At 41.1% G+C, this 16,770-nt stretch overlaps 1 protein-coding gene across 2 annotated transcripts in view; it reads left to right on the top strand.

The window, feature by feature from the left end:
* The window catches only part of EPHB3 (EPH receptor B3), a 155,647-nt gene that overhangs the window by 107,462 nt on the left and 31,415 nt on the right, over positions 1–16,770 (top strand). For both annotated transcript variants that reach the window (XM_087725155.1, XM_087725154.1), the window contains exons 4-6: positions 7,693–7,848; positions 13,858–14,193; positions 16,377–16,501. In XM_087725155.1, coding sequence (XP_087581281.1) covers positions 7,693–7,848; positions 13,858–14,193; positions 16,377–16,501 — 617 coding nt within the window. The remainder of the gene's footprint in view (positions 1–7,692; positions 7,849–13,857; positions 14,194–16,376; positions 16,502–16,770) is intronic.

Raw genomic sequence — 16,770 nt, 5'->3', positions numbered from 1 at the left:
AGCCTCCAGTCCCCCAATCCTCTTTATTGCTCTTCTCTGCACTCTCTCTAGAGTCTCCACATCTTTTCTACATCGTGGAGACCAAGACTGGATGCACTAGGGCAGTGTTTCTCAACCTTGGCAACTTGAAGATGTCTGGACTTCAAGTCCCAGAATTCCCCAGCCAGCGAATGCTGGCTGGGGAATTCTGGGAGTTGAAGTCCAGACATCTTCAAGTTGCCAAGGTTGAGAAACACTGCACTAGGGCATTACAGAGTGATATTAACACTTCAGGTGATGTTGGTAGTCTTCAGGTTACAATAGCAATTGGGACCAGAATTGCCATCGTTAAGGGATGCAGTCATGAAGTATGGTATCACATGACTGCACTGCTTAGCAACGGCCATTCCGCCAGTCTCAGTTGCGATCATTAAGCTAGGACCACATCGATCATTAAGTGAGGACCTTATGTGACTATGACTTTCCATTTAGATTTCCTGCCATTTCATTGACTTGGTCAGCAAGGAGGGTTGCAGATTAGAATCAGATGATTGTGAGACCCTGCCATGGCCAGAACTCCGAGGGACACCGCAACTATCACTCATTCAATGCTATTGTAATGTTCAATGGTCACTGGACATGTGGTGGTTAAACAAGGGCTGCCTGTAGACCCTGGACAGCATGTGGAGACTCTAAAGGGTGCAGAGTAGAACGACAAAGATGATTAGAGGGCTGGAGGCTAAAGCATATAAAGAACGGTTGCAGGAATTGGGTTTAATGAAAAAAAGACATGGGAGGGACATGATAGCAGTGTTCCAATCAGTGGTGGGTTTCAAAAATTGTTGGAACCTACTCTGTGGGTGTGGCCTCCTTTGTGGGAGTGGCTTGCCACCCATGTGATCAAATGGGAGTGGCTTGCCGCCCATGTGATTGCATATGAAATTATGAATTAGTACTTAGGTTGGTCCAAGTAGCTATTCAGAAACTCTGGCATTGAAGCATGCAAGTCTTAAAGCTGTCAAGTTACAAGATCCTTGCCAGTGGTGGGTTTCAAAAATTTTTGGAACCTCTTCTGTAGGTGTGGCCTGCTTTCCGTGTCCACTGGTGGAACCTCTTCTAACCGGTTCGGTAGATTTGACGAACCAGTTCTACCGAATGGGTGCGAACTGGTAGGAACCCACCTCTGGTTCCAATATCTCAGGGTCTGCCACAAAGAAGAGGAGTTCAACCTGTTTTCCAAAGCACCAGAAGGCAAGACAAAAAAAAAAAAAAAAAAACAATAGATGGAAACTAATCAAGGAGAGAAGCAACCTAGAACTAAGGAGAAATTTCCTAGCAGTGAGAAGAACATTTAACCAGTGAAACAGCTTGTCTTCAGAAATTGTGGGTGCTCTGGAGACTTCTAAGAAGAGATTGGACAGCCTTATCTGGAATGGTATATGGTTTTCTACTTGAGCAGGGGATTGGACTAGAAGACCTCCCAAGTCCCTTCAACACTGTTATTCTGTTATTATTGTTATTCCAATTACAACACAATGGATTTAGATGATATCACAGTCAAATCGGTTAGTCCTAGAAGAGATCAACCCTGGCTGCTCCTTAGAAGGCCAGATCCTGAAGAGGAAACTCTACTTTGGCCACCTAATGAGAAGGAAGGACACAATGGAGAAGAGTCTCATGCTGGGAAAGATTGAGGGCAAAAGAAGAAGGGGACGACAGAGAATGAGGTGGATGGATGGAGTCACCAAAGCAGTAGGCGTGAGCTTAAATGGACTCCAGAGGATGGTAGAGGACAGGAAGGCCTGGAGGAACATTGTCCACGGGTTCGCGATGGGTTGGACAAGACTTCACAACTAACAAGAACAGCAATGCCTATGAAGTCATTATGGTTTTTAACTGCTGTCTGTGCCTGTATCCTCTTGGGACACCAGTCTATAAAGATAGAAGTTCCCAGTTTTTTATGGCAGTACCTTACTTTGACATTTATAGTGATTCTCCGATCAACCTGATTGAAGTGGATTTGCAATAATCTTGTAATGAGCCTATAGATCTGGACTAAGAATACTATGATTGTGTGTTCCTTTGATTAGCTGATGCCAGAGATACCAAAAAATGTTTGATGGTGAACTGCCTCCCCCTCTCCCCCCCCCCACCTCACATCTCATTTAGAGTTTAAAGTCCCTTACTTGTGAGACCCTGTTTTGAGCCAAAGAAGCTGTTTTAAGTGTGCAAGAAATGTTTTAATCTTAAAATGAAACAACTCTGTTTTTGCCCTGGAAACTGGGTTAGAGTTTGCGATGTTTCAGGTTTGAAAGATTTTTGCACTCTTCGAGGTGACGCTATGAGCCTAAAACAGGGTTCGGCAACCCGAGGCCCTGGAGCCACATGCAGCTCTTTCATCCCTCTGCTGCGGCTCCCTGTCGCTGGTCGGTAAAAGGAAAAAAGACAGCGCGCTAGGAGGAGACTCTATGGTGGGTGAACCAGACTTATGGTTGGCAGAGGAAAAAGGACGCCGTGCTAGGAGGAGATTCTATGGTGGGGGAACAGGACTTCCAGTCAGCTCAAGAATTGAACGGGGGGCTTCTGGTTAGGACCTTTGTGGCTCTTGGTGGCCCAGTGGATAAAATGCTGAGCTTGTCGTTCAGAAAGGTTGGCAGTTGGGTAGTTCGAAACCCTAGCGCCGCATAATGGAGTGAGCTCCCATTACTTGTTCCAGCTTCTGCCAACCTAGCAGTTCGAAAGCATGTAAAAATGCAAGTGGAAAAATAGGAACCACCTTTGGTGGGAAGGTAACAGCGTTCCGCGCATCTTCGGTGTTGAGTCATACCGGCCACATGACCACGGAGACGTCTTCAGACAGCTACCCAGACATTTCCCACTGGGTTGGGGAATTGTGTTTTTCTCCCAAGATGCATTTCTAGAAAAATCTACAAGGTTCTGCAGTTAAATCACTGTGAGTTTTGAAAGCTGAATTTAACTATCATGAACTTTGGAAGGAGTTGGAAGATATATGTGAGCAAAAAACAAGAGCAAAAGTTTCTCAACTTCAGAGAATCTAAAAGCACGCTAGAAAGGGAGACAGTCCCATTCAGAATCAATATTTATGCAACATTTCTTAATCAGAAATCTTTCTTTTACGGCTCTTTATCTTCCTATAAAGCGTGTAATTATTTAGGGAGGGAGGGAGGGCAGGATATGCAATATTTCTTACTGAAAATCAACATTGCTCGCAGATTTATTCAAAGATCTCCAGTGCTTTAGTTTAATGATGTTCTTCTCAACCATAACTTCTATACAATTTTTTTTTTGGGGGGGGGGGGCGTTGTAGACTGATGGTATTCAACAACTTACATTTGTGATTAGCCAACAGAAATATGAAGGTGTCTCTTTGACTCCTTGAAAATAAAGCACGTCTAGATGTTTTCCAATAACGATTTTCATATTTTACCCAAAGTGGGAATCTATGGATAAGAGATCTACTCAATCATGCAATCAACTAGAACAGGGGTCGGCAACCTTAAGCATTCAAAGATCCATTTGGACCCGTTTCCCACAAAAAAAGAAAACACCGGGAGCCACAAAAAAACCTTCTGACATCTAAAATGAAGATAACTCTGCATATATCATTTTTTACCTTTATGCTATATATATATATATATATATATATATATATATATATATATATATATATATATATATATATATATATATATATATATATATATATATATATATATATATATATATAAACTACAGTGTGCTGCATTTATATAATCAATGAACTGCTAGACAGAAAACATTTTTTTATTTCTGCATGCAACAAAAACATTTTGAACTCTGAAAAACACAGATGGGTTGAAAAGCTCAATAAATCGGGTGCCGGTGGGTGTTGCACGCTGGCGGTTGTGACGCATGTTTTGAGCGACAGGGAGCCCCAGCAGAGGGATGAAAGAGCCACATGCGGCTCCAGAGCCGCGGGCCCTGAACTAGAACATTAAACAGACTTTCTATTATGGCATGATGTCCTGGCTTATTACAAAGTTAATGCTAATCGTAAGCTTGCTGGCTTGCATAAAATTGGAAATCATAGTGAATATGGTGACTCTGGTGACAGCACCTTCAAACCCTGATTGACCTACGAAGCTTACTCCGGGAAATCCCAAGTTAACAGAATTTGAAGCTGAGAAATTAAAAAAAAAAAAAATCCCAGCAGGAGATACTGTGATGTCAACCCTTTTCTGCCTGTCTTTCTGATTGATAGATGAGTTCTTGGGGTTGTTATTTACATAAGGAAGGAGTCAAACAGCTTCAGTTTCAGCCAACAGGCTCTTTTGCATTTTTGGGGTTTTGCTAAGTTGAGAGAAGTGTATCCCCAACACAATCGGAATGCTATTTATCTGGAGTAGGTTGGTTATTGGAAGCCATACTAGTTTTGGAGAATTAGACATTATATTAACCACTCGGCCTCCCATCATTTGAGGCTCATTGTGTCGCTGTAAGCATAGTGTCACCCTGCATTCGAAGTTTTGGTGGGTGAAAACTATCTACTCTGTAATGATCAAAGCTGGCAAGGTGAAATTATTCTAGCAGCTGTATGATGGTGTCTTTAAACACTTTCTTATTTTCCCTTCTTCTCCTTTGTCCCCGTCTCTTCCTTTCTCTTCTTCCTCTCTCCTCTTCCTTCCTCTCTCCTTTCTTTTCCATTCATTTTCAGCTCCTCTTTATTTTTTCTTTCTCTTCCTCTATCACCTGTCATTTCTCTATGTACAGTATCTATCATCATCATTTATCTACGGCAGAGGTGTCAAACCTGCAGTGTTACATGACGTATCGTGATTTTTTCCCCTTCGCCAAATCAGGCATGGGCGTGGCCAGTGTGTGACACATCCCTAACCCTAACCCTAACCCACTGGCCGTGAGTTTGACAGCCCTGATCTATGGGATCACCTGCCTGCCTTCCTTCCTTTCTTCCCAATAGCAATAGCAAGAGTGCTTAAACTTATATACCACTTTACTATGCATTACAGCTCTTTCTAAGCAGTTTACAGAGTCAGCATATTTGCCCCCTAACAATCTGGGTCCTCATTTTACCCACCTCAGAAGGATGGAAGGCTGAGTCGACCTTCAGCCTGGTGAGATTCGAACTGCTGATTTGCAGGCAGCTGGCAGTCAGCAGAAGTAGCCTGCAGTACTGCATTCTAACCACTGTGCCACCACAGCTTCCTCCCTCCCTCCCTCCCTCCCTCTTTCTTTCTTTCTTTCTTTCTTTCTTTCTTTCTTTCTTTCTTTCTTTCTTTCTTTCTTCCCTTAACTTCTTGAACACATCTTCCATTTATTTTGAAGCAGAAACAATGCAGATAGCGGACTGCTGAAAATAGAGTTGTTCTTGCCCAGCCTCGGGGGGACTGAAGAGGGCAAGGCAGGGCACCACCAGTAACCATTCCAGGCAAGCGGCTTCTGATTTCTGCTGGGAATTCTGGAGTGGTTAAAAAAAAAATCACAGAAATTCAAGCAGACAGGAGCCGGGCCCACAGACATTTCTGTGGATATATGCGTGCATGCAAGCATCCTCTGCAAAAAGTCAAAATGTTCTTGCAAGATGTTCAGGAGCATTGGAAGCCTTCAAACTATTGAATTACTGCCGAATCCTCTCTGAGGTTCTTGCCAAGGAGTTAAGCTTGGCCAAGAGATAAATCTTGGGGGTATAGCAACCAGGAGTGGAATGTAGGGAGGTGTTTCCTTTAAATCAGTGCGGTAGGAGGGGGGGAAAACATGGGGGACATTCGCCTGAGATCATCTTCTGGGGATATCGGTCATCTGATCTGCAGAGAGAATTACCAGGCTGGTCTAGTTTGTTCTTGACTCAAAACTCTGGAGTAAACACTTTTTTGGTCTGCATTTAACATTTGGAGAACCTGAGTCTGAGACAGGAAGGGGGGCATTTTGTGCTGGGTCCATCACGAAGGGAGCCCAGATAGAATAGAACAGAACAGAATAAGAAGTAGAGTAGAGTAGAGTAGAGTAGAGTAGAGTAGAGTAGAGTAGAGTAGAGTAGAGTAGAGTAGAGTAGAGTAGAGAAGAGGAATAAGAGTAGAGTAGAATAGGAATTAGAATAGAGTAGAGTAGAGTATAGTTGGAATAGAATAGAATAGGAATAAGAATAGAGTTGAATAGAATAGAATAGGAATAGAGTAGAATAGAATAGGAATAGAATAGAATAGAATAGAATAGGAATTAGAATAGAGTAGAGTAGAGTAGAGTTGGAATAGGATAGAATAGAGTAGAATAGAATAGAATAGGAATAGAATAGAATAGAATAGAATAGAATAGGAATAGGAATAGAATAGAATAGAATAGAATAGGAATAGAGTAGAATAGAATAGAATAGAATAGAGTAGAATAGGAATAGGAAAAAGAATAGAGTAGAATAGAATAGAATAGGAATAAGAGTAGGGTAGGGTAGGGTAGGATAGGATAGAGTAGAATAGAATAGGAATAAGAGTAGAGTAGAATAGAATAGAACAGAACAAAAGTAAGAGTAACTGTAGTAATAATAGTAATAATAATAAATGCAGCTTTAGTGAATAGCTTGACAGTGTCGAGGGAATTATTTGTTTAACAGAATGATGGCATTTGGGGAAAAACTGTTCTCGTGTCTAGTTGTTCTGATGTGCAGTCAGGCAAAAGCAATACCTCTTTTGCTTTGACTTGCAGGCCACAAAGGAGTAGTAGGGGAGAAGTAAGGGAGGGAGGGAGGAGGAGGAAGGAAGGAAGTAGAGAAGGAAGGGGGGAGAAAAGAAAAGAAAGAGAAAATAAGGTGGTGTCATAGCAGGTGTGAAGGATGGTAAACAATACATTCCAAATTATACCTTATATCCTTTTAAATGGAATAATAATAATAATAATAATAATAATAATAATAATAATAATAATATAAGAATGGCAAAGAAAAAGAATAACTATGTGAATGTATACCTATAACTGCATGTAAGAGAATAAATGACAGTAAAAATATAAAGCACAATATAGGTAAACAATACTTGATCATAAGTAGCTAAGTATAAATAAATAAAGAAATGTGTATAAAAATGGATAATGAATAACGAGATTATGAACGCAAGATAGAAATGTATAGAAGGGAAAACACTTAACTGCAAAGAAACCGATTCGGAACTGCTGTATGATATACGATGGAACTTATTGTTCCTATGTTGTTTTTAAGTTATGTGGTTATTTTTGTTAATGTGCTTATGTGTTCTGTTGATGTGTTTAGGTGTATAAAAGAAAAATTAAAAGAAAAAAAGAAATAAACTGTCCATCTCCCTCAGAGATAATTTATCTCTGAGGGAGATGGACCATTTGAATGAAGTGGCCTCTTCTGTTACTTCTTCCTTTTCATTACGTTTAAGCCAACTTTCCCAATCTCTGGGCTGCATGGACTTCAATTCCCACATCTCCTAGCTAACCTGGCCATGGCCGAGAATTCTGGGAGCTGACGTCTGCACCTCTAGTGGGGCCCAAGGCTGCTGAAGTTGGTCAAAGTTACAATCAAAAGCTGGCCTGCAGTGGTCTTTCCGCTTTAAGTCCTCCTTAGTTGTTGTTGGTGAAATTCAAGATGGCACGTTGGTTCACTGTGTCCAAGGCTGCTACTCTTCATCTCTTGCACGCCATTCCCACAGCTCAATTTTGTTTTTCTGTGTGTTTCCCTTCCAGCTTGCGGTCCTGGGACGTTCAAGTCGAAACAGGGAGAAGGTCTGTGCGCTCCGTGTCCCCCCAACAGCCGGACAAGCTCTGAGGCTGCCGTGCTTTGTACGTGCCGGAATAATTATTTCAGAGCGGATACTGATCCCCCCGACAGTGCCTGCACCAGTAAGCCTCGTTCCAAGGTTTTCTCTCAGGTTTTAACAAATGTTTACTCGCGCTGTCTCAGGTATCCGGGACGAATTAGCATATCTCTGAAATCGAAAAAAACAAACAAACCCGCAAGAGGAATTAAATTAAGAACGCTGCTAAATGCAAGCAAGATGGAATGTTTCTCAGCTGGCCACATCTGTCCAGGCAGATAGCCAGCCTGGGAGAGGATTGATTATTTTCCAGAAAGGCTATTTCACACGCTAGCTGTGTTTGCTTGGCAAGCTACATTGAGATAAAAAGCATGAGATTGCATTTACACAACATGCTTAGCTTGGGTAAAGTAAACCTGGTTGGTTTGCGCCTGCCCTAACCTATCCTATTTGTTTATGACTCCCTAAACAAGTTAAAGGAATAGAATAGAATAGAATAGAATAGAATAGAATAGAATAGAATAGAATAGAATAGAATAGAATAGAATGGCAGAGTTGAAAGGGACCTTGGAGGTCTTCTAGTCCAACCCCCTGCTTAGGCAGGAAAACCTACACAACTTCAGACAAATGGCTATCCAGCATCTTCTTTAAAACTTCCAGTGTTGGAGCATTCACAACTTCTGGAGGCAAGTTGTTCCATTGATTAACTGTCAGGAAGTTTCTCCTTAGTTCTAGGTTGCTTCTCTCCTTGATTAATTTCCACCCATTGCTTCTTGCTCTACCCTCAGGTGCTTTGGAGAACAGCTTGACTCCCTCTTCTTTATGGCAGCCCTTTAGATATTGGAAGACTGCTATCATGTCTCCCCTAGTCCTCCTTTTCATTAAACTAGATATACCCAGTTCCTGCAACCGTTCTTCCTATGTTTTGGCCTCCAGTCCCCTGATCATCTTTGTTGCTCTTCTCTGCACTCTTTCTAGAGTCTCCACATCTTTTCTACATCGTGGCGACCAAAACTGAATGCCGTATTCCAAGTGTGGCCTCACCAAGGCATTATAAAGTGGTATTAACACTTCACGTGATCTGGATTCTATCCCTCTGTTGATGCAGCCTAAGTTGAGGACTACCTGTAGCGTCCATTCAAGATGGGGAAATTGGAAAGTAGTTAGTTAGACATAATTCGACTGGGTGACTTTATCTGGCCTTGGAAATAACAGTCGAGTCTATTAAAACCTGAATGTGCGACTATGGAGAATATCAGTCTAGACTGGAAAATAAAATTTGTAAAAAACAAATCCTAAAAGCAGGGAATAACCAATTCAGAAACGTGACCCCAAAGCCAACAGGTTGAGTTCAGTTCAAAAGAGACTTCAACTCTTTTTTTCTTTTTTGTCAAGTTTTTTATTTTATATTATTTATCCATAGCAATGCGTGAATGGTGTGTTACCTTACATCTTAATACCAATAGACATAATATTTATAATTATCATAATAACTATGAGTAATAATATTATTACTCATAGTTATGACATTTCATTTTCATTGTTTCATATTGTTTAAACATACCTAATACTACCGCCCTTCAATTTCTAAATCTCCCTCTTGTTATTACATATATCTTGTTTATATTAATATACTGTATGTATGTGTGTGTATACACACACACACACACACATATACATATACATATACATATACATATACATACATACATACATACATACATACATATATATATATATATATATTTGTGTGTGTGTGTATTTGTGCTGATAAATAAATAAAGGGAGACTAGTATAGATCTATTTCAAGCTATTTAGCTCTCATCAGCTAGCCATACCCTTACTGGGATTCGAACCTGGGCTCTATTACATATTAGGCAGTTGTGTTAACCACTAAGCCACAAGGTTCTCCTCCTTTGTCAGCTGAGCCAGGGAAATAGATATGTATTTAGTGTCACAACCCCTGGTATGCCCAAATATGGGAGGAAGCCTACTGCTTCCTATCTCTGTCTATCGGCTCATCACAAGAGACCATCCAGACAGAAACCCAATATTTTTACTGTTGCCTTTGTTGCATGCATGCATGCATGCATACATACATACATACATACATACATATAATTCCCCTCTTATTTCTATCTCTATTTTAACTATTTTTCTTTCCATATCACCGTAATATTCAAAGACGTTTCTTTTCTATTTTCCATCTTTCACCTGCTTTGTTATTCATATTTCCCTTATTTAGCTCTTCACATCTGTTTATATTAAATATTCATCATTCTTTTGTTATTCAGTGTTTCAGTGTACACTTCTAGTATCAATCACAATCATTTAAACATATGGAGTAGATCTACTTATGTTCTTTCCAATCATCCAATCCATATGGTTCTACCAGGGGTGAAATTCAGCAGGTTCTGACAAGTTCTGGAGAACCGGTAGCGGGAATTTTGAGTAGTTCGGAGAACTGGCAAATACCACCTCTGGCTGACCACAGAATGGGGAGGGAGTGGGGATTTTGCAGTATCCTTCCCCTGCCACGCCCACCAAGCCACACCCACAAAACCGGTAGTAAAAAAAAAATGAATTTCACCATTGGGTTTTACTACCGTTAATACACATGTTTACATTAATATTTTATGCATATTTAATAATACCATCATCCAATATCTAATTGTCCAGTTAATGCTTAATTCTTGTTCCTAATTCCCATCGTTCACTGTTCATATCTATTTATATTATAATATTATCTTAATATCTGTCACAGTGCATACAAAATAATTATCCAATCTATATAGTTCTAATATTAATACACATGCTTTTATTAAAGGATATTCATGGATGCTATTTTACTCTCTTTTTTTCTATCCATCATCTCTTCCCTGCGTCAGTACTTTAAGCCTTTTTTTTTTTTTTACTTTCATTTTTGAAAGCAAGGCAGATATTCCCGTAAAAGTTTGTCCAGTGCCAAGATTTTCAGAATTTTTTTTTTTTTTTTTGCAAAGCAGCTTCAGGAACTTGCTTGGGAGAGGAGAAGGACACATAAATCATCTCACAAATGCTCACCAAAAAATGCATCTTTATGGCCAGTTCTTCCATGATTCAAATCAAAGTACACGATAAAATTTGGAAAGACCTTAAGAGTTCAGTCTGGAAGACAAAAGGGATGATGCATTTGTAAATTTACTGCTTCTCCCTTTTTTTAGAGAGGTCATGTGGATTATTAAAAGCAATATAATAGTTACTTTTTTTTTTATCGTCTCCTGCACCGTTTGAAAAAGTTTCCCTGGAAAATATTAGCACAGTGTTCTCCACGAGCAGAAATGAAGACTTGGCTTCCAAAGGGACCGTTTTTATTACTGAAAGAGTCAACTTTTGGTCTATATTCCTTCCAGATCACGTGCCCCATTGTTCCTTTCTATCCAGAAGTATAAGCTACCATTTTTATTTATTCAGGAACTAGCTGATAACCTGGCGTTGCCCGTGTATTTATTTATCCTAATCCATACATTTGTCCTTAAAAATAATACCACAACAAACATAATTTCTAATGTTGGCTTTTCCCCCTTACCACAGGAAGCCCCCTTGTAGAATACTGTGAAGCCATTATCATGGCAACTCCACTGCGCTGTACAGTAGAAGCCATTTTACGCCAGTAAAGTAGAAGCCATTTTAAGGCACAACAGGCTGTATCTTAACAGAACGCACACCCCGAGGGGTGTTAGGAGTGTCTTAAGTCCACAGTATTTGTTTCCAGATAGTAAGTCTTTTGTGTACCAAGTTTGAGTGAAATTGCTCGAGGCGCTCCAGAGTTATGCTGGAACGAACATACGAACATACATACATACATACATACATACATACATACATACATACATACATACAGCATTTTATATATAATAAGCAAATAAATAAATAAAGAAAAATAATGATAAAAGAAGAAGAAAATTGATTATGGGGAACAAGGTTTTCGGAAGAGAACCCTACCCTAACCAAATTACTGTTGAATGGTGTCTTAATCCAAATTGTATGTAATGAGGTGCTTCTTCTTTCCATCCATGTCCTCAGCCTGCGAATAGCGTGAAAATTGTGAAAAGGCTATTTTTGCACACCCCAGAACAAAAGCAAGGATGCTTCAAATTTTTTTTAAAAGCTCCGTATCTAGTTTCACCCTCCCCGCCCTGTCCCAGTTCACGTGGGCGAAATCTGGTGGCGAGTTAGCAAATTTCTAGAAATGTCGGTATCCGGTTTAAACATGCAACAACAACCCCACCTCCCAGCGAAAGAGGAAGAGAAAAAGGCTAAACAGTTTCATCCCTGCCGTTATGATTTCGGTGGCCAAAATGATAATTTTCACATGAAATAGTTGCTCTCCATAGAGCAACTGAACATATCTGGGCACAGGTAATTGTTCGCCTTCCTAGGCAACCAATGTTACAGGAAGAACAAGAAAAGAAGGAAGAACTAGCAAGTCAAGCAAGAAAGGGAATTAAAAGAGTAGAAGGAAATAAAAGTTAAATCTAGATTAATACCAGCCCTATTTATCTGTGTGTGGCAGCAGTCAAAAAAGCTCATACAATTCTGGGTTGTATAAACAGAGGCATAGAATCAAAACCACGTGAAGTATTAGTACCGCTTTAGAAAGCCTTAGTAAAGCCACACCTGGAATACTGCATCCAGTTTTGGTCACCACATTACAAAAACGAGGTTGAAACTTTGGGGCGGGGGGTGGGGGGTGCAAAGAAGAGAAACTAAGATGATTAAAGGCCTGGAGACAGAAACATGAAGAAAGATTGCAGGATTTGGGTTTGGCTAGATAAGAGAAAAGAAGGATTAGGGAGGGACATGATAACCGTGTTCCAATATTTGAGGGGCTGCCACAAAGAAGAGGGGATCAATTTATTTTCCAAAGCACCCGAAGGCAAGACAAGAAGCAATGAATGGAAACTAACCAAGGAAAGAAGCAACCTGGAATTAAGGAGAAATTTCCTGACAATCAGAACAATTAACCAGTGGAACAACTTGCCTTCAGAAGTTGTGGGTGCTTCATCTCTGGTAGTTTTTAAGAAGAAACTCGACAGCCACTGTCTGAAATAGTATAGGGTCTCTTGCTTGAACAGGGGATTGGACAAGAAAACTCCAAGGTCCATTCCTGCTCTATTCTGACTGATTGATTGTTTGATTAAATTATTTCTGTTGTATCTTTATGTGTCTGTCATTGTAAATCATTGTTGCTTCCATCGCATCAATAGTTCAGATTTATCCCAAGCCCACTCACACTATTCTAAGCAAGCTACCCTGTTTTCCTGAAAATTTCTATTTATTCTATTTATTGAATTTATAGGCCGCCCAATCCCGGAGGACTCCGGGCGGCTTACAGAAATAAGAAATATTAAAAGGTTAAAACAAAGCAAATTAAAAGAAACACAACATGCACCCAGTCTAAGCGGGGCTGGACCTCAATCAAGAGGTCAACAGCCCCAGGCCTGCCGGAAAAGCCACGTTTTGATAGCTTTTCGGAAGGCCATGAGTGTGGGTAGGGTCCGAATTTCTGGGGGTAGCTCGTTCTATAAGGCCGGAGAGGCAACAGAGAAGGCCCTACTCCGAGGCATCGCCAGCTGACATTGTCCAGTTGATGGCACCTGGAGAAGGCCCATCCTGTGCGATCTTATCGGTCTTAGGGAGGTATACGGCAGAAGACGGTCTTGTAGATATCCGTAAATAAGACCTACCCAGATAATAAGCCTAATCAGGCTTTTGAGCACATGCGCTAGAATAAACCATCCCCCCCCCAAATTAAGCCCTCCACAAAAATATTGCAACACAGGAGCAGCCACTCACCGCCTCCTCGATCTCAAAATTAATAAGACCTCCCCGACAATAAGGCCAAGTGCTTATTTCCGGGGTCAAACTAAAAAAAGACCCTGTCTTATTTTCGGTAGAACACAGTAGTTCTAACCTAACATCCACCTCGCAAAGCCAGCATTTTGCTGCAGAATCCCACCAACTCAGAAGTACATGTGATATGCAGACTCACAAGATTTGGGGAGAAAGCATTTTTGAGATGCCTTGAGGTCCTTTGATTTTTGTCCTGCAGGCGTGCCCACAGCCCCACGCAACGTCATTTCCAACGTGAACGAGACGTCATTAGTGCTGGAGTGGAGCGAACCGCGAGACGCGGGCGGGAGGGATGACCTGCTATACAACATCATCTGCAAGAAGTGCAGCGTGGAGCCCCGGCTGTGCATGCGTTGCGATGACAACGTGGAGTTCGACCCCCGCCAACTCGGCTTGACCGAGAGGCACATCTACATCAGCAACCTGATGGCCCACACGCAGTACACCTTTGAAATCCAAGCGGTGAACGGCGTCTCCAGCAAAAGTCTCCAAAACCCACAGTTTGCCTCGGTCAACATCACCACCAATCAGGCAGGTGAGTACTTCTGCAAAGGATACTACAATTCCTTCCCTCCCTGGAACCTTCTCCGTTGCACCATCGAGGGTCCTTCTGGATTAAGTTAGGAATCTTGTTCCTGCCAAAATAATAATAATAATAATAATGTCCCGGGAGATAGCATTAGAACTCTGACCTAACAAAAGGATTTTTGTTGCAAAGAAATCAAATGGGCTGTTAATTTTGTTTGAAGTATTTACAAGTGAGGTAATGCGAGAGATATTGCAAACAATTGTTTCTCCCAATGTCTAAACACTTAGCGTAGCAATCCAGCTCCAAGGTTGATTTAAAAAACAATGGATTTGGATATCCAGACCTGTACTGAAATGAGCAAGTAGATAACAGCTGGAAGGGAAAGGATATAACACAGACCAAACATGCTACATAGAATAGAAGAGTAGAATAGAATAGAGTAGAATAGAATAGAATAGAATAGAATAGAATAGAATTCTTTATTGGCCAAGTAATACAATACAATGCAATAGCAGAGTTGGAAGGGACCTTGGAGGTCTTCTAGTCCAACCCCCTGCCTAGGCAGAAAACCCTATACCGTTTCAGACAGATGGCTATCCAACATCTTCTTAAAGACTTCCAGTGTTGGGGCATTCACAACTTCTGGAGGCAACTTCTGTTCCACTGATTAATTGTTCTAACTGTCAGGAAATTCCTCCTCAGTTCTAAGTGTGATTGGACACACAAGGAATTTGTCTTTGGTGCATGTGTTCTCAGTATACATAAACAAAAAAAAATAGAATACATTCACCAAGAAACACTTAGTGAAAGTCATAGGTTACTAATAAGCAATCAAATTATACTAGGAAACGAATAAAAACAGTATAAATTGTAAAGATACAAGCAACATGATTATACTCATAAGTGGGAAGAGATAGGTACTAGGAAGGAAGAGAAGAAGACTAGTAATACAGTTTTAGTAAATTATTGACAGTGTTGTGGGAATTAATTGTTAAGCAGAGTGTTGGCATTTGGGGGGAAACTGTCCTTGTGTCCAGTTGTTCTGGTGTGCAGTGCCCTATGGTGTCGTTTTGAAGGAGAAGTTGAAACAATTTATGTCCATACGAGGGGTCTGAGATATTTTCACAGCCCTCTTTTTGACCGGTGCAGTGTACAGGTCCTCAATGGAAAGTGGATTGGTAGCAGTGGTTTTTTTCTGCAGTTCTGATTCTCCTCTGAAGTCTGTGTCTCTCTTGTTGGGTTGCAGAGCCAAACCAGACAGTTATGGAGGTGCAAATGACAGACTCAATAATTCCTCTGTAGAACAGAATCAGCAGCTCTTTGGGCAGTTTGAGTTGGCGCAGAGAGAACATTCTTTGTTCTGCTTTTTTGATGACATTTTTTATGTTGTGTCCATTTTATATGTGTATGTACATATGTATAGTTCTTGTTTCATAAACTCACAATGGCTTTGTTTTTTTTTAATGAGCCGCCCCAAATTTGAAATTGCAATTCTGTGGCAAGAAAACTATTACCATAGTCGCATCCTTGGTCTGGGCTGCCAGCATTTGAGAAGAACATTGCGATCTATGCCGGGGGAGAAGAATTGTTTTAGAAGAATAAGAAGTTTTATTTCCGTGGGGTCCTTGGTTGTTTTCTTGCAGACATTTCATTATCCAACCAAGTAACGTCATCCGTGCTACAAGGGTGTGGGGTTTGCTCTTTGTTTATATACCAGTGGTTGGCCCTGTTGAGTGTTCTTGGTGGTTCCTTGATTAAGCTGTGGTTTACTGTTAGCTTGTTTGTTCGAGTTGATAGTCCCTTGATTCGCTGATAAAGCAACGTATTAGTATGAAAACAGAGATCAAACCTCACTCCTTTCTAGCACTGAGGATGTTGTCCAGGTGGGTCATTGGACATCTGCAAGAAAACCACCAGGCTCAGAGAGCACCAAGCCCACCGGTCAACCCTGCTCTGACCAAGGCTTCCCAAGAGCACGAAGCAAAGTCTTGTATATAAACCACGGTTTGAAAGACAAAACCTCTGTGTACTTTATTTTGCTCCTGGGTTGTCTCAAAATAGTAGTCACGCTGTTCGCACTCTGGCACAAGGAATCTTCTGTTGCCAGGAGAAAGCGTGGTGTTGTTCAGAGCAGGGACTTAACTTTAACCGAGATGGAGAGAAAGACTAACAATTCCCACCTTTTGCAGCTCCTTCCAAAGTTCCCACAATGCATCTGCATGGCAGCTCCGGAAATACCATGACTCTTTCTTGGGAGCCCCCGAAGAAGCCGAACGGGGTCATCTTGGACTACGAGATCAAGTACTTTGAGAAGGTAGATGTCTTTTCCTGGTACGAGCTGAGTCCCAAGCAAGGAATAAGCTGGTATTTCACTGAGACAGAAACTTCTCAGCTCCGTAGAGACTTTTAGTGGGCTTCTGTTCTCAATCAGAGACGAAGCAGTGGTGCCAGTTAATTGTAGCTGATGCGCGGGAGGTGGGAACCAGAAGGACCCCAATTCACATCTGTCACTCAAGTCCCGTAGATCAGGGGTCTCCAGACCTGGCAACTTTAAGACTTGTGGACTTCAACTCCCAGAATTCC

Source organism: Thamnophis sirtalis, unplaced genomic scaffold, assembly GCF_051295495.1.
Source record: "Thamnophis sirtalis isolate CommonGarterSnake01/CBP01778 unplaced genomic scaffold, rThaSir2_p1.2 scaffold_11, whole genome shotgun sequence".
Lineage (NCBI taxonomy): Eukaryota > Metazoa > Chordata > Lepidosauria > Squamata > Natricidae > Thamnophis > Thamnophis sirtalis.
The sequence above is the reverse complement of the archived record's forward strand: the minus strand, read 5'-3'. Positions and strand labels throughout refer to the sequence as shown.